The sequence below is a fragment of the Stegostoma tigrinum genome, chromosome 7, assembly GCF_030684315.1.
Source record: "Stegostoma tigrinum isolate sSteTig4 chromosome 7, sSteTig4.hap1, whole genome shotgun sequence".
NCBI classification, from domain to species: domain Eukaryota; kingdom Metazoa; phylum Chordata; class Chondrichthyes; order Orectolobiformes; family Stegostomatidae; genus Stegostoma; species Stegostoma tigrinum.
Window position 1 is genome coordinate 32,042,811 of NC_081360.1, and position 23,186 is coordinate 32,065,996.

General features: G+C 38.1%; 1 protein-coding gene across 4 annotated transcripts in view; it reads left to right on the forward strand.

The window, feature by feature from the left end:
• The first annotated feature begins 72 nt into the window (after nt 1-72).
• The window catches only part of pgap1 (post-GPI attachment to proteins inositol deacylase 1), a 129,741-nt gene continuing 106,627 nt past the window's right edge, over nt 73-23,186 (forward strand). For all 4 annotated transcript variants that reach the window (XR_007247896.2, XM_048534035.2, XM_048534033.2 and 1 more), the window contains exons 1-6: nt 73-245; nt 5,782-5,932; nt 6,168-6,343; nt 12,930-13,101; nt 16,422-16,582; nt 19,426-19,478. Coding sequence is in view for 3 of the 4 variants with exons in the window: in XM_048534035.2 (XP_048389992.1) it covers nt 99-245; nt 5,782-5,932; nt 6,168-6,343; nt 12,930-13,101; nt 16,422-16,582; nt 19,426-19,478 (860 nt within the window). In the remaining variant the exon portion in view is untranslated. The remainder of the gene's footprint in view (nt 246-5,781; nt 5,933-6,167; nt 6,344-12,929; nt 13,102-16,421; nt 16,583-19,425; nt 19,479-23,186) is intronic.

Genomic DNA, 23,186 nt, shown 5'->3' on the forward strand with positions numbered 1-23,186 from the left:
CCGCACATCTGATTGACGGCGCCCTCCGCCAGTCAGGCGAGGCGCCTGTCCGGCGCGTGAGCAGGTCAGGTCGCCCCGGTGGTGTCGGGAGGGCGGCGATGGCGGCCGAGAGGTTGAGTTGGCTCTTAGCAGTATTTCAGGGCTTTGCACTGGCTTTAGTGGGGCTCGGAGTATGGGACGTGTTGTTTGTGTACGAGGAGAACAGGTGCAGCATGACCTACATGTTCGAGTACCCAGAATATATTGTAAGTTACTCCAGCCCCGATATTCGAAAGAAAGAGGCTGGAGACTCCCAGTCTGTGCAGAGTTAACCTGCAAGTAGTTGCCTGACTGACAGTGCAACAGGCCACTGCCTGTGTAAGTTTGCTCTGAACCAAGTAATTGTCAAGGCTTTTGTTATTTTGATAACATTTCCAGAGAGTGGAATCCAATAAACTTTATGCTTTTATTTTATGAAGACGCCATAAATTCAGTGTTACCAGTGCCCAGATTCTGTTCGGACTTGACCACCTTTGCTAGCACCGTTCAGGGATAGTCTCTTCCACAGTGTCACTTTGATGTGACCTGCCTTTTTGAAATCATTGACATATATAGCAGAGAAATGGGCCAGTTGGATCATCCCGCTGGCCTGGCTTCCACTTCCTCCTTACCACACCCGTCGAAATGTATCTTCTAAATGCCATTGTGGATTTAACTTGCACCGTTACTTTCTCGTAGGGCTTCCCATGTCCTACCAGACCACCATATAAAGCGAAAGAAAATGTATTTTTTGTCTTCTTTTTAGGTTGCCGTACGTGTGCTGTTCAGTGTTCCACATCTTCCACCAGTTACTGATAATTTGTTTCAATGAAATTAGCCCCATTTTTCTCTATTTCTGCCAAATTTAAAATGATGCATTCCTGGCATTTTATTGAATTTCTGCCATGCCATCTCCTTAACCCGGTGTTTCATTAGAAAAAAGGTTCTCCCTAAACTGATGTTTCCATAAGCAGAAGGTATGACCTCCGATCTTACCAACTACTTCTGTCAATTTTTGCCCTTGTGCCTGGTCTATTTTTCTAAAACTTAGGGTCCTACATCTGAAGTGAGCTGCTGTCTCACATCTGAGAAAGATAACGTTTGTATAACACCATTCATAATCCAAAGGAAGCCCAGGTGATACACTGCCTGTTAAGCACTTTTAAACTGAATACTTGAAGAAAATGTGACAGGCTATTTTGTGTGCAGGATGCACCTACAAATTGTTGTTGAGAGTTACCAAATGATCTGTTTTTATGATTTTGGCTGAGGGATTAACATTGATCTAGTCACCAGGGTTAATTTCCATGATCTTCTCAAAATAGTGCCATGGGATTCTTTATGACCATTTTAAAGATGCAATGTCTGAACTAATATTTCTTTAATGGTTCCTTCCTTTTGTTAAGCTGAAAGTGGGTGAGGATTTGATCACAGTTGGAGTTATGATGATTGCTGATGAATATTGAGAATTAATGCCTCAAAGTTGTACACAAGAAACAAAAAACTATAAGTCAAACCTTTAGTGTTATACTGTATTTTCATTTTAAGTGCCCATTCAGAAATTAGATTGGTTTGTCAAAACTCAAACCAGTAGTGCAGTTAGCATTCTTGTAGCAACTGTGATATTTAAAAAAAAAACCTACCGACTTCCCTTATGCCTGATGCAAACTGGTGCACTTCATGGTGGAGGTTTGAGAAGCAGAATTAGGCCATTTGGCCCTTTGAGCCTGTTCCTTTATTCAATAAAATCATTGCTGATCTACATAACACTTGTCTCTCTTTCCTTCAACAGCCTGCAGCCGCGGCTAATAATGTGCCTCTCGAAAGTACGAACAGAACTTAGTCCCAAATTAAATCAGCATGCCAGATCTAATTTTCTCCAGTGTAGCAGATGTCTTCAAATATTACTGTTTTACATAACATGAGAATATAGCCAAGGAAGAAAAATGGAGAAACTATTAATGTGTAGAGCTGAGAAGCTTGACATGAATATAAATGTTCAAAATTTTGAAAAGTTTCAAGATGGCAAAATATTTATTTCAGTTGGATGGTAAATTAATAATTAGACTTGAATTAGAACTTGCACCAAAATAGGTGAATTTAGAATTTTTATCAGTCATAAGTATTGAAGGCACGTGGATCACTATCTTTGAGAGGAATAAACATAGCTGTTTGAAGGAGAAAAAATAGGGAGTTGGGATATTAACATTTAACTGTGGCTGACCAAACAAACTGGTTAAAGGTAAAACTTTATTGTTGGTGTTGAAAGTTCAAGTGATTGTGTTCTTTCATAGTTCTCACTCATAGTCCGTTCACTTCATTCGAAGTTGAAGGATAAAAATCTGGCAGCAGAAGTAGGATCAGAAATGACTGAACATAGTAGAAATGGCACATCTTTTGTGTAGCATATTTTTCAAGTAACACGTTTTACAGGCCAAACCCCTAGTCGATTTTAACATGATTTTTCCTTCAGCTGAGCCCTTCAAAGGTATTGTTGCTTCTTAAGCCTCTTGAAGGTGGTTGTAAGTTGCCTGTTATTTTCAAATAATTTGATAAAGTGACAATTAAAGGCTGTGGTATTGAAATGAGGGAAGAACAGTAAGGTTGGTTTAAAGTTATAGACAGATTTGAAAAATGTAGCAGATGGTTTGTGAATAATCCAAGATGGATCATCCATTGTTCTTGATTTTGTCGTGAATTCAGGGGGATATTATTGCTGTTTGTTTGTAGTGCCAAGTGTGGGAATGTAGTGTGTTAACTGCATGTGACAGGATGAATTTAAAGAGAATTGTCAACTTTCTGTCGTGTGCAGTTAAACACACACATACGTGAAATAAATATTCTGGGAAAAATAAAGAGAAAAATGAAAGTTAATGCTAATTAGTAACATTCTCTGCAGACTGCAGAACTGGAATGTTCTGGTTCTAGCTCTTTTGCCACTTTTCCAGAAGGTTCCTACAGCCCTTGCCCCATGCAAGGAGTTGGGTAAAGGCTGGGAACCACTTTTGGGGAGGGGGAGGCGCAGCCTCTTATGGCATAGTGGTAGTGTCCCTACGGCTGAACCAAGAGGCCCAGGTTCAAGTCCCATGTGTTCCAGAAGTGTGTAATAATATTTCTGAACAGGGTAGCTAGAAAAAAATAAGTTAAATAAACAAAAGCAAAAATTTCAACTGTAACAGAGCAGTTGAAATTCAGAATTTACACAGTAACATCACATACAAAAATGAGGTAATTATGAATCTGCACTTATTGGTATGTCACAGTTGGAGTACATTGTAAGTTTATGCTCATCTATTATTAAAAAGATGTTGAAAACATTAAAGACTGCAGTTTGGATGGGATCAAAAGATATAGTTATGATGAGAGACTTGGAAAATTTATTTGTGTTCAGTGGAGCTGAGAACGTTAATGGAAATATAAATGTTGAAAATTTGGGAAAGGTGTGAGAGAGAAACTGATTATTCCCAATAAGTGGCAAATTAATAATTAGGCCTTTGGTCTTTTTAGCATGATATGTAATGAAACCAGTGAATCCTAATCTTTGAGAAGGGATTATTTGAAGGAGGAGAGAGTGGAGTGGAATTGACACACACTGTGTAATTAGCAATTAGCAAACGGAAAATTGAATTGGCAATCCGTGCTGATATAAATCAACAACTTGCAATTACATAGCACCTTTTATGTAGTAAAGCATTGCAAGACAGTTCATAGGCATGTTATCAAACAAACTATGGTACTGAGTCATAACAAAAGAATAGTTTACATGACTAAAGGCTTGGTCAAACATGTTGGTTTTAAGGAGTGTCATAAGGGAGGAAAGATAATTAGCAAGGAGGAGTGAGGAGGGAAGGAATCCTAGAGCTTGGGTCCAAGCAGCTGATGCATGCGATGTTGGATGGATTAAAATGCACAAGCAGCTAGAATTGCAGAAGCTCGGATGAATCCAAGGATTAAATGCTGAAGGAAGTTACAGAGCTGGTAGCCATGATGTCGAGGTGCTGGTGTTGGACTGGGGTAGACAAGGTCAGAAATCGCATGACACCAGGTCATCGTCCAACAGGTTTATTTGCAAACACAAGGTTTCAGAGCCTCAGTCCTCCTTCAGGTTAGTCTGACCTAAAATTCAACTCTTCACGCTGATAAAACCTTTAGTTCTCTCAGGGCGGTGATTTGAATTTGAGGATTTACATATCGATATATTAATAAATTAAAATCTAACTGATTAACGATGTAACAGTGTCTTTAGTTTGTTTAATACAGTGGTGTGAACCTTTAATCTTTTACTTATAGATTCTGTGTCTGATAATACCTGTTTCACTAACACCTGAGGAAGAAGTGAGGCTCTAAAAGCTTGTGTTTTCAAATAAATCTGTTGGACTATCACCTGGTGTTGTGATTTCTGATAGAGGTGGTAGGAAGGGAAAGGCTATGGTGGAATTTGAAAGCAAAAATTAATATTTTTAAAACTTTTTCCCTAAGAGCTAAGTTTGGTCATTTGGCACAACGATAATGGGTCTTAAACATGATTCATCTGTATAGAATAAAGTGCTTGGAATTTAAATTTTCTGCTGAGTGTGGATTAGATTTCTGCTTCTACTTATTTCAAACAATAAGATAATTACTATTTTGGCATTGATTTACAGTCTAGTTTATTTCAAACAATTGGTTAGAATGGTGAAAAGTTTTCGGTTAATGATGTTATTTGGTATTTATTGCATGAGTGTGCTTGAAGTTCAACTTAACTGTTATAGGTTGGCCATTCAGTACATTTTCTCTCACCAGTCTACAGAAAACAAAACATTCAACGATTATGTTTACTGAAATATGAATTAATAAGTTGTCATGAATCTATAACTGTTCAATCTTGATTAGTGAACGAAGCTGATTCAACATTGTCTACTTAAAAATGTAAACATTTTGTTTAGATTTTCCATGTACTTGTCATGATTAAATTCACTTAATCACTTGAAAAAAAAGTCTACTGTACCGTGAATAGTCTCGTCAATATGTTATTTCAAACAATAATTATAACAATCGTAAAAAAAACTTTTATGATTATGCCAGGCATCTTATCACATTTTCACTCCCGATGTCTTACCTGCTTTGATCAAGGCCTTAATTCAAAGCTTACTTAATAATATTGTATTTAAAATAATATTCTTGTTTCTATAGTCGAGTTAGTGTCTCCAAGAAAATTGATCAGAATTTCAGGTTCTAATTGTGATTCATTGCTGAAAGTGCATTCTCTGTGGATACCTAATGAAAGTGAGATCAGGTTTGCCTGTAGTGGTGCCTTTAAGTCATGGGCACTTTCATGTGAGCACTTAAAACTGACTAGTACCAGAGATCTTCTGTTGTTCTGCATGAGCTATTCTGTTCAATAGAAGAAGGTAAGTGTAGAAGGAGTTATTGCTTCTACTTATTGTCACCAGACCACCCATTTATGAACTAATTTCATTTAAAATATCCTATTTATAATATAAATATTTCATATTGTATTTTTTTAGTATTGCAAAAAAGCGTTCTATTTAATTTATGATGTGGCTGTTTTGTGTCCACCCTAGATGTAATATCAATGAATCCTTAAACTGTTGCTAATTCCATTTTTGTGCTATTGACTTTAGTGTGTGTTGCAAATGTTTACATGGACAGAGCAAAATGTGGGCACTAAATTTTGAATTTGTTTTAGTTTAAAGAAATATAACATTTCTTATAAGGAAGAGCTATTGCCACAGTTAATATTTGTCTCTTTTCTGTGAACAGAAGATCAAGCTTCCATATAAAGTTGTCACGAAGTACCCCAGTTATGGTCTTTATCTTTATGGAGAGGGAGGATCTGCTGAAGCACACAATCTAAAAGCCACAGGAATCCCAGTTCTGTTTCTTCCTGGGAATGCTGGAAGTTACAGACAAGGTACTTCCTAAATTTGTTAAACTGGTTTTTAATCATTCGTTTCCTAATGACTGGCACCCAAGCAAGATCTAAGCGTCAATTCTGAAGAAGAGTTAATGGACTTGAAACATTAGCTCTTTTTTTCCCTCTGCAGATCAGATAGGCCTGCTGAGTTTGTCCAACATTTTGTTTATTGATGTGTTATTCATTTCATCTGAATATTTACAAATCCTTTTGATTTGGTCTTGTGTTTCAGTTCGTTCCCTGGGCTCTGTTGCACTAAGAAAAGCTGAGAATATACATAACAAATTCCACTTCGATTTTTTTAGTGTTGATTTTAATGAGGAGCTAGTTGCACTTTATGGTGGAAGCCTTGAAAAGCAAACCAAGTTCGTACATGCATGTATAAAAGTAATTCTTAAACTTTACAAGGTAAGATTTGAACAAGTTATTCCCTTTCATCAATCCTTACTGATGAAAAATTAAACTGTTTTGGTATTACTCCATGTGGAACTTATTTCTAACTTGATTCTTCTCAAAATTCTAGTGTCTGATAAAATTGTGCAGTATAGAAACAGCCCCGTTAAGCTATCAGATGCACGTGAATGTTTTCTTCTTGTGAACCACCAGATCTAAACTCATTTCTCCAACATTTCCATGTTATTTAATGTGTCATTTTCAATGAGTATCTAATTGCCTTTTAAAGAAATTAAAACTCACTGATTCTTCTTCAACAATAACTGAAACAGAGAATTCACATCCTAACCACACCTTATAAAACAAAATGGGAGTAAAATGGATCAATGTCGGTAATGCATGACAGGCTGACAGTGAATCAGCATTTAATGTAAAGAAAATCAAGCCCATTGTAAAGCAGGTTTTAATTTGCTATAATGGATGATAACAAAGTGTGGAGCTAGATGAACACAGCAGCCCAAGCAGCATCTTAGGAACACAAAAGCTGACGTTTCGGGCCTAGACCCTTCATCAGATGAAGTGTTGAATAGCGGTGAACAGTTAAATGACTTGCTACAGGAGGATAACTCCCCAAATGATCCCCACTCAGCAATGGGGGAGTTCACCACAACAGGGCGAAAAAAGAGGCTGAAATATTTGCAACTGTCTTCATACATAAGTGCTGAGTGGATGATTCATTTTGGCCTTCTCCAGAGGTACCCAGCATCACAAATGCTTGTCTTGGCCAGCTCATTTCACTCCACGTGATATTAAAAACTGAAGGCACTGGATATTACAAAGGCTGTGGGCCCTTTCAGTATTTCAACTATAGTGCTGAAGACTTGTGCTGCAGAACTTGCTTAGCCTTTAGTCAAGTTGTTCCTGTACATTTGCAACACTGGGATCTGGCACCCAACAAAGTAGAAAATTGCTCGGATGTGTTCAGTCCACAAAGAAAGGTCAAATTCAACCTGACCATTAACTGCCCCATCAATTTACTCTCCGTCATCAGTAAATTTATTGATGGTGGTAGTCAAAAATGTTGTTGTGCAGCACTTGGTTAGCAATAATGTGCACACTGACACTCAGGGCCACTCAGCTCTTGACCTGATTATAGTCTTTTTTCCAATATAGACAAATGAGGTGAACTCTAGAGGAGAGGTCATAGCGACTGTTGTTGCTATCAAGGCATATTTAACCATGTCTATCATCAAGAACCTAGCAAAATTCAAGTCTGTGGAAATTGGATGGAAACACTGTGCTGCCAGGAGTCATACCTAACGCAAGGCGAGATGATTGTAGCTATAGGATGTCAGTCATCTCAGCAGCAGTGTTCTCTATTGTTGCATCCTCTTCCAACCATCTTCACGTTTTTCATCGATGACCTTTGCTCTATTAGGACCAGATGTAAGGATGTTTGCTGATGATTGTATAGTATTCAGTACTATTCATGATGCCTGAGATATTGAAGCAGGTATTGATATCCAGGCCTGAAGACAGAAGTGGCAAGTAACGTGTGTCACACAAATGTCCAAGTAATGGCCATCTCCAAAAAGAGAGAATCTGATCATCACCTTTTGAACTTCAATGGCATTAGCGTCACTGACTACCCTACTATCAATATCCTGGGGATTATCATTGCCCAAAAACTGAACTGGATTTGCCGTATAAATACTGCAGCTGCAAGAACAAGTCAGAGGCTCGAAATCCTGCAGAGAGTAATTCCCCTCTGTGCTCCCCAAAGCCTTTCCACCATATGCAAGCCGTAAATCAGGAGTATGAAGGAATACATCACACTTGCCTGGATGAGTGCAACTCCAACAATGCTCAAGAAGCTTAACGTTTCCTCAGATGGTCAAAACAATACATAATAATTGGGGAATGTTAAACTTCAGTGTGACAGGCCTGAATTGCACTCATTTTCTGAGTTACATAGGCTGTAGTTGGCACATCTTAACACATTTTTTCATACCAAATAATATTCAATTTGTTATGAAAATATATTCACTAGTTAAGCTGTTGAAAGATGATGTCATTTTTTTTGAAGTAATTTTCAGAGATTTAAATCCAAGTTACTCATGGCTGGAGGATTGGGCACTTTGCTAAGCTTATTTTTTTCTGATAAACACAATCTTTGGCTGTATTAGTAAAATTAAAGTAGTTTACTGCTTTTTAATGCATCAGAGCATTCTTTTTAATGGCATGAAAGAAACAGTCATGTTTTATTATGTTGCCTATTATTACTTTGCATTTGATCATGAAAGATTTTGTGTTTCTGATTACAAAAATTAATTTTAGCAGAAACCTGGAGCTGAAAAGAACCACCACAATCTCAGGTGCATTTTAAGCTTAGTATCCAAATTAAAATTTCTACTCCTCAGGTTTTTTCAATTTATTGAGATGGCTCATTTAAAATAATTTTCCTGTTTTCATAATACTGATTCACCAACAAATCTTCCTTATGTTGTCCCATGTAATTTGTAGGATATTGCTAATACCATCTCTGGTTCTTTTGAAGTAGTAAGTTTTGTAACTTTATATTGCACAAGATCAACCTTTTGCTCATTTGCTTGATCGTAATTTTACCAAAACTACAATGGTCTTTGCTTTGCTTGTGACAGCTAATCTGTTTGTTGTAGTTGTGTACGACAAAATAGTTAACTCTGGGCCTCTCGGATTGTAATTAATTAGCTTAATTGAAGTTGATTTCTCCAAGCTGGAATTTTGTACATACATGTGACATTGAAAGTACAGCATGTGCCACATATCTAGGCTTCAGATGATGCGATAATTTTGCTGGCTGTGGGCTATTCCACTTACTAGCCATTCCAGAAAATAAGGCTGTCGACTTTTGATTGTTTGACTAAACAGTGTTGTTGCCACTGAAAGGTCTTGTGATGCATACAAAAATTGGGATAGCAAACAGCCTGACATAGTCATAATCAAGGTGCCAAACCTAATGTTCATATCACATTCATGCCTTACATTTGGATGTTACCATCACCATTCCTGGGACATCGTCCTTTTCCGCCAGAAGGACAAACCCACCAGAAGTAATTGCCCAGTGGTATATAGTCAGGAGGGAGTTGCCCTGCAAGTGCTTAACATTGACCCTAGATTCCACAAAGTCTCAGTTTATTGTGAACAGTGACTGTCTCATCTGGTTGACATGAGCCTTGGCTGAATCTAAAACTGTAGTATATGATACAAGCTTTTCACTTCCAAATGCTTCATTGAATGTGATCATGTTTTGATGGCTATTTCATAAATGATCATCCATAATGAGGTTACGAATTAAACCTGGCTTATTACTCATTACTAAACCCAATTTTCCTTATCCCCTTGCTGCATGTAGGACATATTACTGTGGGAAACTTTCCTGGAGATCCTCTAGAAATTTCCTACCTTTCTGACATGTACTTGTCTGTTTCACCCAATCTGCATTAAATTAAAATTAACTTAAATCAAATAATGAATTAAATTAAATTAAAATCCCCCAATAATACTACGCTGGCTTTGGTATGTACTTGCCTAATTTCTGTATTTATACAATCTAGCACTGAAGCGTTACTACTATGAGATCTGTACACAACACTTAGATTTAGATCCTTTACTGTTCTTCAGTTTCACCTATGTGGTCTCAACTGAATGCTTTGCCCCTCATTATATCTTCTCTCGCCATTGAAGCGATTTTTGTCCCTAACCAGTAAGGCTAATGCACCTCCTCTGCCATTTTCCCTGTCTGACCTATAAACACTATAATCCAGTTCATTCCTGCAGCCATGTCTCAGTCCAATTTGAATTTCTGCTTGCACCTCATTTAATTAATTCCTTATGCTCTGGGCATTCGTGTATAGAGCTCTTATTTGGGCCACATGCTGTAACCTGTCTTGAACATTGATGCTTTATTCACCTGTTTATTATTTCTGTCTTCTGGTTTAATCAACACATTATAATTTTGCCATTCCCTGCCAAACCTTCTTTTATTCTCTGTCCTGATATTGATTTTGAAACTATATTGATTTCCCGTGAGCTCCCTCCACGTCCCCAACCCCTACATTGATCATTGCCAAGTCCTTGTGGAAAAGAAATAATGTCTTCACATTGAGGACACTTTTAGTTTTGTGAGATGCTGCACCATTGCATGGATGATTAAGCATCAAATGGAGGAGGTTCGGTAAATATCCCATTGACCAGAAACTAAACTGGTCCACCTAGACAAATACTCTGACTACAGCAACAGTTCACAGACTAGGAATTCTCAGTGTTGAGTATTTATGGGCAGCATAGTAGCTCATTGGTTAGCACTGCTGTCTCAGCGTCTGGGACCCGGGCTTGATTCCATCCTCGGGCTACTGTCAGTGTAGAGTTTGCACATTCTCCTTGTGTCTGCATGGGTTCCCTCTGCATGCTAGTTTCCTTCCACAGTTCAAGTATGTGCAGGTTAGGTGGATGGGCCATGCTGAATCGTCCATAGTTTCTAGGGTTTCTGGCTAGGTGGATTAGCTATTGGAAATGCAGGACTACAGGGGTAGGGTAGGGGGTTGGGTCTGGTTGGGATGATCTTCTGAGGATCAATATGGACTTGATGGACAAGTGGCCTACTTATACATTATAGGGATTCTGTCTTACCTCCTTTCTCTCCAATATCTGTCCACCATCTGCAAGGCACAAGTTAGGAGAGTTCTGGAATGCTGTCTGTTTGCCAGGATCTGTGCAACTCCAAGAACACAAGAATTTTGACACCACTCAGAACAAAGCATCCCACTTGATTTGAACCTTATTTTCCACCTTCATTGTTCACTTCCAACACCAGTGTGCATCATTGATAAATACAATGAATTAAGTGACCAAGCTTCTTTTGACAGAGCCTTCCAAACCTGCAGCCTTAACCATAAAGAAGGACAACAGCAGCAGATGCATAAAAACTAGCATCTGAAATTTCCGATCTAAATCAGACATCATCCCAACTTTGAACTATATCATCATTCCTTCTCTGTCATAGTGTCAAACACCTGGAGCTTCCTTCCTAATAGCACATTGTGTCCCTGTACCTCAGAGACTAGAGTAGGTAAAGAAGGCAGCTCATTGCCTTCTCTTAGCGGTTGGCAATGAATAATGACCAAGCCAGTGATGCATATATCCCACGAACAAATTTTGAAAAAAAGAATTTTAGAAAAATTACTCGCAAACAGAAAGAAGCCAGTTATTTCCTGACATGTTTCATATCTATATGTAACAAGGAAAGGAATTTTGCAGATTTAATCTAGAAAATCTTGCGCAACAATAATTAACCTGTAATTATCAGAAGGCCTGTTTAGATCATGTCCCAATGGGGTATACCCAAGCAATGTCCATAATAGACTGCATTAATTTTGCAGCTAAGTATCCGTGTTGCAAACTTCAGTCTCGTCAGGAGAATATATTAAATAGTTGTAATCTGTTTACTGAAACAAAAACTCAGTATATTGCAGTGTTGTACGTGCAAAGCTGTTATAAAATGCTGCAGCCCAAAACTACGCAATCTAATCAGTAATGTTTCTGACTTTCCAACCAAATGGATTGCCTGTGTTTATCTTGTATGCAAAATTTCTGTCTTTAAAATGCAGGAGCCAACTGAATTGCTATATAACTGTAGAATAATAAATTGTGTTCATATGTTAACAAAGAGCATGTCGTCTGGTTTATCACGAGCAGTGCCACCAAAGATTGCTAATATATATAAAACAATAATGCATCTGCAGTGCCACATTTTAAATGTTCTTGTGTAAATGTCAACAAACTTTGTTTATTGACTCAGATTTCCCTTGTGCCAATCAAAAAACATTTTACCTATATTTCTAATTTTCCACTTCTTTCCCTTTCAATACACCACTCTTACATGTTCCACATGAGCACCGTCAGGAAATCCACCAGTTCCCATGCAAATGTGCAGCAGAATATTTAAAGAATGTGAGTAATCAGAAATGAGCGTGCAAACAACGACCTTCAGAGATCAAAATATGTGTACTTCTCTTTTCTTGCTGGCTTGACAGGGAGTTATTTGCATTTGCATTTCTCCAATTTCAGCCTTGTTTTAAACTTTGAAAAATCAAGAGGCCACTAGTAAGATAGTTACTGTCAGCAATATTGGGCAATTTCTGAGTAGTAACTCCTCCTTTACCAGTAAGATGACCACCTTCAGGTGATGTTACAGTTCATACAAACTTCAGAGTTTTATGTGGGTTGGTTCTTTTTATGGCTGTTATCGCAATCCCAGCTTGTGCTCCTAAGATGTTGCTTGGCCTACTCTGTTCATCCAGCTCCACACTTTGTTACCTCGGATTCCCCAACATCTGCAGTTCCCATTATCTCTGACCCAGCTTTCCAGAAAGTTGACTTACAAAAATGTACATTTCACATGTTAACTTGTGCCTCACCACTTGTTGAAACCATGAAATGTCCAATTTCCATCACGCTAGAATATGCTTCATCTATTTGATGTCATCATTTCCAGCTTTCTCAAAATAATTTACTCAAAATATTTACTAGTAATTTAATTTTGGTCTGTTTGTATCCATAGGATCAAAAAGATGCACCCTGCAGTGTTGCTATTGTGGGCCATTCAATGGGTGGCATTGTTGCTAGAGCGCTATTCACTTTACCAAACTTTAAGCCAGCACTGATAAGTCTTATTATTACCCAAGCTACACCTCATGTTGCACCAGTCCTACCAGTGGACAGCTATCTCATAGGTATGTCCAGCATATGTCATTCATAAAGTTTTTGCTGTTTTACATTCATTTCGTTTATTCCAGTGTTCCCCTGCAACAAATGTGGGCATGGAGAATTCATTGAATCGGTTTCCCTTTGATTGTCTTACTAAGTAAAGTGATATGTTGCCGAAATTTTCTATTTTTTCTTATCTGGACAGACTTGCAAGAATATCAGTTGTCAAAGGGCATAACAATTTATACTCCATAAAAGGTTGCTGATTGGTTGACAGTTTGACTCTGACTGGTCAAGGCATTGTCACAGAGAATGCACCAGGGAACTAATAACTGCTGAACTTTCACTTAAATTCAAGCAAGGCTCTGCTTATCACAATAGAAATGAGTACTGTGCTACTTGATTTTGGTGCTAATATGATGCCAGGCAGGAAGGCTGTACATCTCAGTGATTGATTGATCATATGCAACAATATGTCTCTTGGGCTGTAACTGTTTCACAGAGAAGATGGAGTTTTCAGTTTAGCTGGATTGGTTCTGCTCTGGATTACTGCACCAACAGTATTGTTTTTTGGTTTCCTGACTTCCACACTCAACTTGCTTGAACTATCAGTCTACCTGTGCTTTCTGTTATACCTAATTCCACAGAGTTAATGACAGCAGTTTAGCTGCAGAGAGCCTCTATCCTTGTTCTTGATTAAAACTGGCTGGTTCTTGCCTTCTAGTCTCTTACCCTCGAACTGGCCTGAATAACCTATTTAAAAGTCCTCCAAAAAGCTTCACTATTGTTCCTATGTAGGATCAAATATAAAAACCATTTTGATGTTTTGTGCCTTGAATGATACAACAACCCCGCGTGTGCCAGATTTTACAGGATATAGGAATCTGACGCAAAATGGATTTTATAGCATACTTGAGATTTGGTATTCTTGCAGTTGTTTCTTGATGATTACTAGCTGAAAATCTTTGACAGCGCAACTCAATTTTCAACTCTACACAAGTTCAGTTCTACCAAGTGACTAATTACTTTTCTTTGGTTATAACATTATTTATATTATCTATTTTATATTATCTATGAATATTATGTATTCATGATGTACAAGCAATAATTGACAAAGTGAATTTGAGTCAGTTATACCAAATGATTGGAGTTGTGCTAACTTGCTGTTTCGGCACTTGACAGTTACCTGGTTTACATGGGGTGGATTAAACATGCTACAGATGCTGGACTTGCAGTATGTCTGGAATCTGCTTTGGATAGCTCAACTAATAGCTGGCTAGTTGCCAAAAGTAGATTTTGAGGAATATTTCCTATAATACCTTGAGGCAGCAAGTTAATTCCTTTGACTAATTTGTCCTTGGTGCTACTTCAATGGTCCCATTGGCTGCATGACAGTAAATTGTTTCATTACGTGTTCAGAGCAATATTTTGTGAACTTTGATTGGTGAAATGAAAGAAGTGGTAAAAGCAGAAGCAAAGTGAGATAGAAATGGTAGTTTCACTAATCCTGAATGTTTTTCTGTATGCAAATAAATGACAATTTGGAAAAATATGTTAATGATTCCATTATTTTGAGCCATTTTGTTGTTGTGATTTCCGTCCTAGATAATCAAGAAAAACAAATGAGCAAAAATAGAAGATAAATGCTATAATGGAAAATGAGCCACTGTATTTTTTAAGTAAAAACAAAACAGCCTTCTACACATTTCCATAGCTTATGCCAGTCAAATTTGTTTAATTAGTGCTAGCACCCACATTTATACAGAATGATAAATGTAGATAAAATATGTAGACAAATTTGCTTTGAGTGTTTATAAACCCAATTCTATGTATTCCCTGGTCTGGAACCTGTAAAACCACACATGCAGGACAGTTATTGTTGAAAGTAGCAATGCTACATGGCTGTAGGATTAAAGAAAACAATTTGTAATGTTGAGTAAGAAGTTAGAGAAAGGGAACACTTGTGGATTTTGACTGAATAGGATATAGAGTACAGAGTAAGGATGTGATGTACAGCAGTAACAAGGAAAAGTCTACTGAATGGTCCATATTGGTTCAGTGAATTATCTTCAAAATGTAGACCAATGGTGACACTTTTACATCTGAGTCTAACGCTCAAGCTCCATTCCTGAAAATGGACTCACTGTGTAGACTGACCCTTCAGTGCAGTAGCAAGAGATTGTGGCAGTCACAGAGGTACAGGTAAAATGAAACATTTGGGTCCTTTAATGAAATCCAATCCTCCATCCCCAGAGTTTACAACATCAAAAGTATCTGAATAGACTATATCTACAGGTATTGTGTAGCAGAAACAATATGTCCAAGTTAACCAATATTAGTGTATAGAATCCTAAATTAAGATTTCTAGGATGTAGCTATCTCTTTGTGGAATTGAATATGAGGCAGTGACGTTTTGATGTATGCGTATGATTTTCTTACCGGAAACCATTTTGGATAATAATATTAAGCACCATATTGCAGAGTGCATGGCAAATTAAAGATAGTCAGTTCACTTTTATATTGAGTGACTAATCTATTATAATAATCCAAACTATTTCCTTAAAAGGAACATCGACTGTATGGTCAATGAAAGATGGATGTAACACGACAATTTTACTTAAAATTTACACACATTTTTCAGTAAGCCGTCAGAAGTTGAATATTCAAACAATTTTTTTTTTAAGATTACACTTAAAAGCCAGAATAATTTCTTAAGAGGACGAAAGGTCTTCGTCTCAGTTTTCTTTAAGAGGAGATTATATCCAAATTAAGAGATGGCACAGGCCACTTGGCCCTTCGAGCCAAAGAAGAGATCCATAACATCCTTTTCATGAGCTTTAACTTTGCCTACAAGTCTGCTGAGTAGTTTTTTTTAAATCACATCTTTTTTAGATGTCTGTGCACACCCTATCAACTCCATTTATCTGATCCAGAAATCTAATCAGGTTAGTTAAGTTTTTTTTTTAAACAAATACAAGCTGGCTTTCCTTATTTACCCTGCATTTGTCTGAAATTATTGTCTCTAAGAGCTTCCCTGTCACCAAAGTTAAACTGGCTGATCTCTAGTTGTTTGGTGGAGGGAAGTTTGTTTTGCTGATTTGTAGAATTTGCCATTTTATGTGTCTAATGTTGTTTCAATGTCTGTTTTGTGTTTTATTATGGATTAAATGTAGAACCAATATTGAACCTTGGATGCCACATTTCATTGACTATCTAACCTGCAGCTTTTTCCAAATATGTTCCTATAGAAGCCTAAGGTATGGTATCATGTAACCTTGTTAAGGACAAATATAGTATCAAGTGTTTTAAATAGACATTTAATTAACTAAACTATTTATTCTTGTAGACTTTTACACTACTGTGAACAATTACTGGATTCTCAAGGAAAAAGACTTAAGAAATATCACTGTTCTCTCAATGGGCGGTGGTTTCCGTGATTACCAAGTCCGCTCTGGTCTAACCATTGTGCCAAGCCTGGGCCTTTACAATAATACTCTAAATGTTGTGGTAATGTACATGATTTTTATTAAAAATTCTGTGTTGGTTGCTGTTGGTAACAGTAAAATGTTCATATTGACACTCCTTGCATCTTTGTCTGAACAATCCTCTTACAACAATCTAGTTTACATTAACAATGCTACATTGACTTATAGGGAAATAGCGAATCCTGAGTCACAGTATTCTTACTGTTACCTTGGATTTCAGTTCTGCAGTCATTTAAGTGTGCTTTTTCTTAAAGTTAGATGTTGCCTTACTGCAAACATGAAATGAATCCATGTTTATGTATGTGACTGTTATTTCAAGCACAATATTTGCATAAATGTGAAATTAGTCTAACATTATAACAATAAATCTCTAGATTTCTATATAAAAACCGAAAGAACTGCGGATGTAGATTTCTACATCTTTGGGCTTTTTGAGCTTATTTTTCTAATAATAGTGAGCAGTAGCAGTCTTTGTCAGGGAAACAGAAGAGACTTACATCTGCATAAAATATCTGAATAGTTAGTTAATAATACTTTGGAAATAACTGAAGAATCTGAGGATGAGTGAATTTATGTTGCTGTTTCTCCTTCCATTGTCCTCAAATAATGTTGTCTTATGGAAAATATAGTACACTGTATTTGGTATTAGGTCTAGTCATCAATTGTCCTTTTCCAACCCATTGAAAATAAGTTATTGGCAAATTCTGCATATTTCTAGCATTGTGTCCTGTGCTTGACTTAACAAGGTTTTTATGCACTTTCCATGTTAGAAGTTCGCCTTATGACATCTGTTCTTGTAGATTTTCCATGTTTCTTTGGCTTAGTCCCCAAGTGAATTTCACTGATTTATCATAGACTGGCCGGTTGGAAGAATTGATCTTAATGGCTTTCATTTTACAAATTCAGTGCATTTACTGAATTTTGTTTCTATTGATCAATTTTTTACTTCATGTATATAACAACTATTAAATTATTTTTCTATGTTCTTGAAATTAGTTGTGATGTAATTTTAAGACTTGCAACTTCCCTGTCAAAGAACAGAAACAAAAAGAATTCCTGGTTTGTTATTGATCAGGTAAAATTCAAAGAAGTTTATTCGTAGAGCGTGATAGGATTTTTAAAAAGATTATTCATCCATGCAAAGTGGGTATTGTTGGCTAGACCATCATTCATTGTCTATTCCTTAATTGCCCAGAGCATATTCCAGAATCAACCACATTGCTGTTGGTCTGGTGTCACATATAGGCCATACCAAGTAGACATAGAAGATTTCCTTCCTCAAGTGGCTTTAGTGACAGCATGGATTTTTATGACAGTCAACAGTAATTACATTGATGCCATTAGACTAGCTTTTTATACCAGATTTTTACTGAATTGAAATTACACCATTTGTCATTGTGGGATTTGAACCCATGTTTCCAGAACATGAACCTTGGATTCTGAATTACTATGCCGCTATCTCCCTCTGCCCTAAATATATATAGAAGCAGAAATTGGGGCATCATTAAAAAGAGAATTGGAGTAGAACGTAAGCAAATGTAGAGAAAGAAAATGGGAAAATGGGATTAGTGTCTGTGACTGTTGTTGAAGAGCTAACAGTTTATCTTGTTATGATAATACAATTAACTATTTTAGTTGTGATCAACTGAAGTTACTGTTATCTGACAGGAAGTTCATTTTAGCATCTGGAAACCTTGAGAAAGAATGTGAAGGTTTGCACATTCTAAATGGCATGCCTGGGGTTTTGACACAACTCATGAGTTAGAACATAGAACAGTACAGCACAGAACAGGCCCTTCAGCCCACAATGTTGTGCCGACCATTGATCCTCATGTATGCACCCTCAAATTTCTGTGACCATATGCAGGTCCAGCAATCTCTTAAATGACCCCAATGACCTTGCTTCCACAACTGCTGCTGGCAACGCATTCATGCTCTCACAACTCTGTGTAAAGAACCCGCCTCTGACATCCCCTCTATACTTTCCACCAACCAGCTTAAAACTATGACCCCTCGTGTTAGCCATTTCTGCCCTGGGAAATAGTCTCTGGCTATCAACTCTATCTATGCCTCTCATTATCTTGTATACCTCAATTAGGTCCCCTCTCCTTCCATTATCTTAACTCCATGAGATATACAAATTTCTTTGAAGCGTCTGAGACCTGTTTCTTCCTACATGTTAGGATTGTTTTTACTCATGGAGAGCGATCAGTCTGCTAGCAATGTCACTTTTTTGTAGTCTGAAGGTGTCTAGACTGAAAATACAAAAAGTAGTTTGTGTTTCGGGAAGGGCTTCTGCAGAACATTATTCCTTTGGAGGGTAGAATAGTCTTTCAGCTTCTCGCAGTACTTTTAAGAAAGGATACTGAGAATCTGAAAAAAAATTCAAAGCTTTCTGGGTAGGGCTGCATGATCCAAGCAAATGCAGTCACATTACTTCCGCATCCTTCCAAAAGTGTATTGATTGTAATAGAAGATTGAAGGGAGACGCTTCAAATTTATTTTGTCTGCAAAAAGTAAAGCAATGCATTCTTGAATCATATTGATTTCTGACTGCCAATAAGATCTTTTAGAGTAAAGATTTACTGCTGCTGTTATTTGAAAATAACAAAGCTGGACCTTGATATATTAGCTTGACTCTGATGCTCACTATTACTAAAATGCCATAGTGTAGTACCATGTTGCATTGTTTGTTCTGACAAGATAATTTCTTGAGCTTAGCTTTGCCATCTGGAAAATATTCCAAATGAACATTTGGTATTACTTGTTAGGGCAATTGTGTGTAATGCTACTGGATTTGATATGCTTTTGTTCAAGTCTTCAAACATACACAGAATAAATTTGCCAGTGGTTTTTACTTTGTAGACATCAGCGGTCCCAAGAGCATGGCTGTCAACTGATCACCTTTGCATTGTTTGGTAAGTATTTTAAAAAAAAGACCACCTATAGGCAAAGCCTTTATTATATGAATATATAGAAAGAAAGATGACAGATGACTGGCAATTCAAGTATATCACTCCAGCCAGTGGTTATAATATGATTTTTAGCAACACCCTTCTATCTATATAAGAAGGTGGACATGCAGCAAGTCCATTGGGAATAGATTAGCTTCATATGGGATGCTTTTGATGATGGTTATGGCCACCATCTATGAAAGGCAATTTCTGCTATAAATAGCATCTATGAAGTGTTTGTCAGCTGCTTTTCAGATTTGTTGTTTTTTCTGTTAGTACGTGTTGCTAAGTCACTGTAGCCACTGATCGTCATGGTGTTGCACATTGGCTCGTAGGTGATGTTGCTGTTATCCACCATTGTCGGCAAGGCCAAAAATCAATGTTTAGGTCCTATAAATCATACAGAGTCAGAGGTTTTCCAGTGTAGAAAAAGGCCCTTTGGTCTATTGAGTTCAAGATGGTCATCAAGCATCTATCTACTATTATCCAAATAAACATCTTTGAAATGGACCTTTGGGTCTTCAGCCTGTCTTTAGGTCGAGCTACCTCGCCATGCAAAAAATCCTTCAATCTGTAACCAGCTTTTGTCCTGCAAAGGTGATTGAGTAGCAAAAACACTTCTGCTTGATGAATGCCAGCAAATTGGGAGATACACCTCTGAGGAGATTGCATTACTCATGAGTATGTTCTTCCATGAAATTCCTATAATGGGCCACAAACAGCAAAGATGAAATTTGGTGGTTTTGCTTTCTTGATAAATTCATCATTTGCAGCTATCATAACCATATATGCAAAGAGAGACTTCACAAAACAACATCTTGATCTAAGAATCAACCTGATGTTTTTCGACGCATGTTGTGAATCAGCCCAAGACGGTGACTGCTTTCCTTATGCATTCCCATGTTCCATACTTGGCGGAATTTTGTCTATCACCATGAATACAATGTTGCAGGTTTGTTAACCACTTTCAGCAAGGTTATTCATTGTGCCCATGGGCAGAGATAAGATGCCCCTGTGCAACAACTAGAGATTTCTTGTACTTGCATGTGGTCGGGGAAAGCACTGGATAGACAATCCATGAATCTTGATAGCTGAATTTCCATGTGTGTAGTTCGCATAGCATCAACAGTTTTGGAGTAGATCTGTAGCTTGGATTGTGTGCGTTGAGGTTGGTTGGCTCGCCGAGCTGGTTTGTTCTGAGACGTTTTGTTACTGTGCTTGGTAACATACTCAGTGCAGCCTACGATGAAGTGATGGTGTGTTTTCCCGCCTGGCTGTTAAACTCTGGGGTCCGTTGCGATGGATTGCCACACTTCCGGATTTCCTCCACAGTGGAATGTATATGGGGTCGAGTTCAATGTGTTTATTAATATCCTGCTTCGTGGAGTGCCATACTTCCAGGAATTCTCTGCCTAGCCTGTTCCAGGATCTTGGTGTTGTCCCAGTCAAAGTCATGGTTCTCCTTGTCCATGTGGAATGAGATGAGTGAGTATTTTATCGTGTCTTTTTGTAGCCAGGTGGTGTTCATGTACTCTTGTTGTTAGTTTCATTTCTGTTTGTCCGAGGTAGTGTTTCATGCAGTCTCTGCAGGGCATCTGTAGATGACATTGGTCCTGTCCATGACGGGGAGTGGGTCTTTAGTTTGGGCGAGCACCTGTCATAGAGTTGATGTGGATTTGTGTGTCATCTACAAGATCCCCTGCAGAGACTGTGAGAAACACTCCATTGGACAAACAGGAAGGAAACTAACAACAACAGTACATGAACACCAACTGGCTACAAAAAGACATGACCAATACTCACTCATCTCAATCCACATGGACAAGGAGAACACAACGTCGACTGGGACAACACCAAGATCCTGGAATAGGCTAGGCAGAGACAAGCACGAGAATTCCTGGAAGCATGGCATTCCACGAAGCAGAACTCCACACATTGAACTCAACCCCACATACATTCCACAGTGGAGGAAACCTGGAAGTGAGGCAATCCATCGCAATGGACCCCAGAGTTTTAAAAAACAGGTGGGGAAAACACACTGATGCTTCATCAGAGGCTGTACTGAGGATGTTACCCAGCACGGTAACGAAACGTCTGCGGAACAACAATCCAGTTCGGCAAGCCAACCGACCTCAACAGCGTACGGGAGTCACTTGACTGAGGTGTGCTGTACCTTTGTCTTCACTTTTAGTCTCGACAAATTATGGAGCTTGTTATCTGACCTAGTATGCAAACTCCTTCCATATTTGCAGAGTAGGCTGAGGTTAGGAGCAAGGAGCCTTTTAAGCATGGCCCTGGTGAAGGCCTTCCTCATGATAATAAAATTGAAGTGTCCCTGTTGTTGTCGCCATCTCCTCTGCCACCTTTATTTAGTCTCATGTAACAATTATTGCATCACACACGTCATGTGGAACAAAGCTGACCCTTCAGACTAGAAGGAGGAGATCATAAAGGTTTGGCATCAGGTAGAACTTCCTGTGCTTGAGCAGTTCAGGTGGAAATCCAGCCATTCTGTGTATTTCTGCTTGCTAATTAATTTGTGATCATTTTGAGCTCACAGCACTACTGAAATCAATAAGGCATCTGTTTACTCCTAGCTCTGTTGATTGATGGGCAACATTACTGATGGTGGGTGCCCTCTTGCTCCTATCATACATAATTTGTAGGTTTCCATTGTTACAGGCAGTTTGGATTTATTGGCATAAGTTGATCCAGTGGTTATTTGCCCAATAGCCCCATGTTTTTTGCACAGCCATCCTGGATAATTTGAAGTGATGCAGATTCTGGCTGATGAAGCAGCTGTTTGGCACGTTTACCTTAATTGGTCAGAGCATTGAGCATAGGAGTTGGGGTGTCACGTTGCAGCTATATAGGACATTGGTGAGGCCACTTTTAGAATACAGTGTCCATTTTGTTCTCTGTGCTGTAGGAAAGATGTTGTTAAACTTGAAAGGGTTCGTAAAAGATTTACAAGGATGTTTATGGGATTGGAGGGAAGAGGCTCAATACGCTGGGGCTTTTTTCCTGGAGCATTGGAGGCTGAGGGGTGACCTTCTAGAAGTTTATAAAATTATGAGCGGCAATAAATAGGGTGAACAGCCAAGATCTTTTACCCCAGGTAGGAGAGTCCAAAACTACAGGTTTAGGGTGAGACGGGAAAAATGTAAAAGGGAGCTAGGGCAAATTTTTCATGCAAGGAGTGGTGCATGTGTGGAATGAGCTGCCAGAGGAAGTGGTGGACTGTGTACAATTATGTCATTTAAAAGGCATCTGGATGGGTACATGAATAGGATGGAATTAGAGCAATATGGGCCAAACACTGGCAAGTAGGACTAGTTCAGTTTAGGATATCTGGTCGTCATGGTTGAGTTAGACCAAAGGAGCTATTTCTGTGCTGTATAACTGAATGACTCTGTGCCTTGTTTTTGTTGCGTATCAGGGAGTCTATGCTTTTTACTTCATTGAAGTATGTCATCACTGCTCAATAAGCCTCAAATTAGCCCTTTTTTGAATTGCATTTTTATCAAATCTTGCTATCAGTCAGAAATCATTGAACTCATGACTTCCAAGTTTCTTCAATATCAACATTGGCATTTTATTGGCCCTTGAATCACCATCTCAAAGGTCAATTCCAGCACTTCCTACATAATATTCTGAGGCACGTTGTAAATG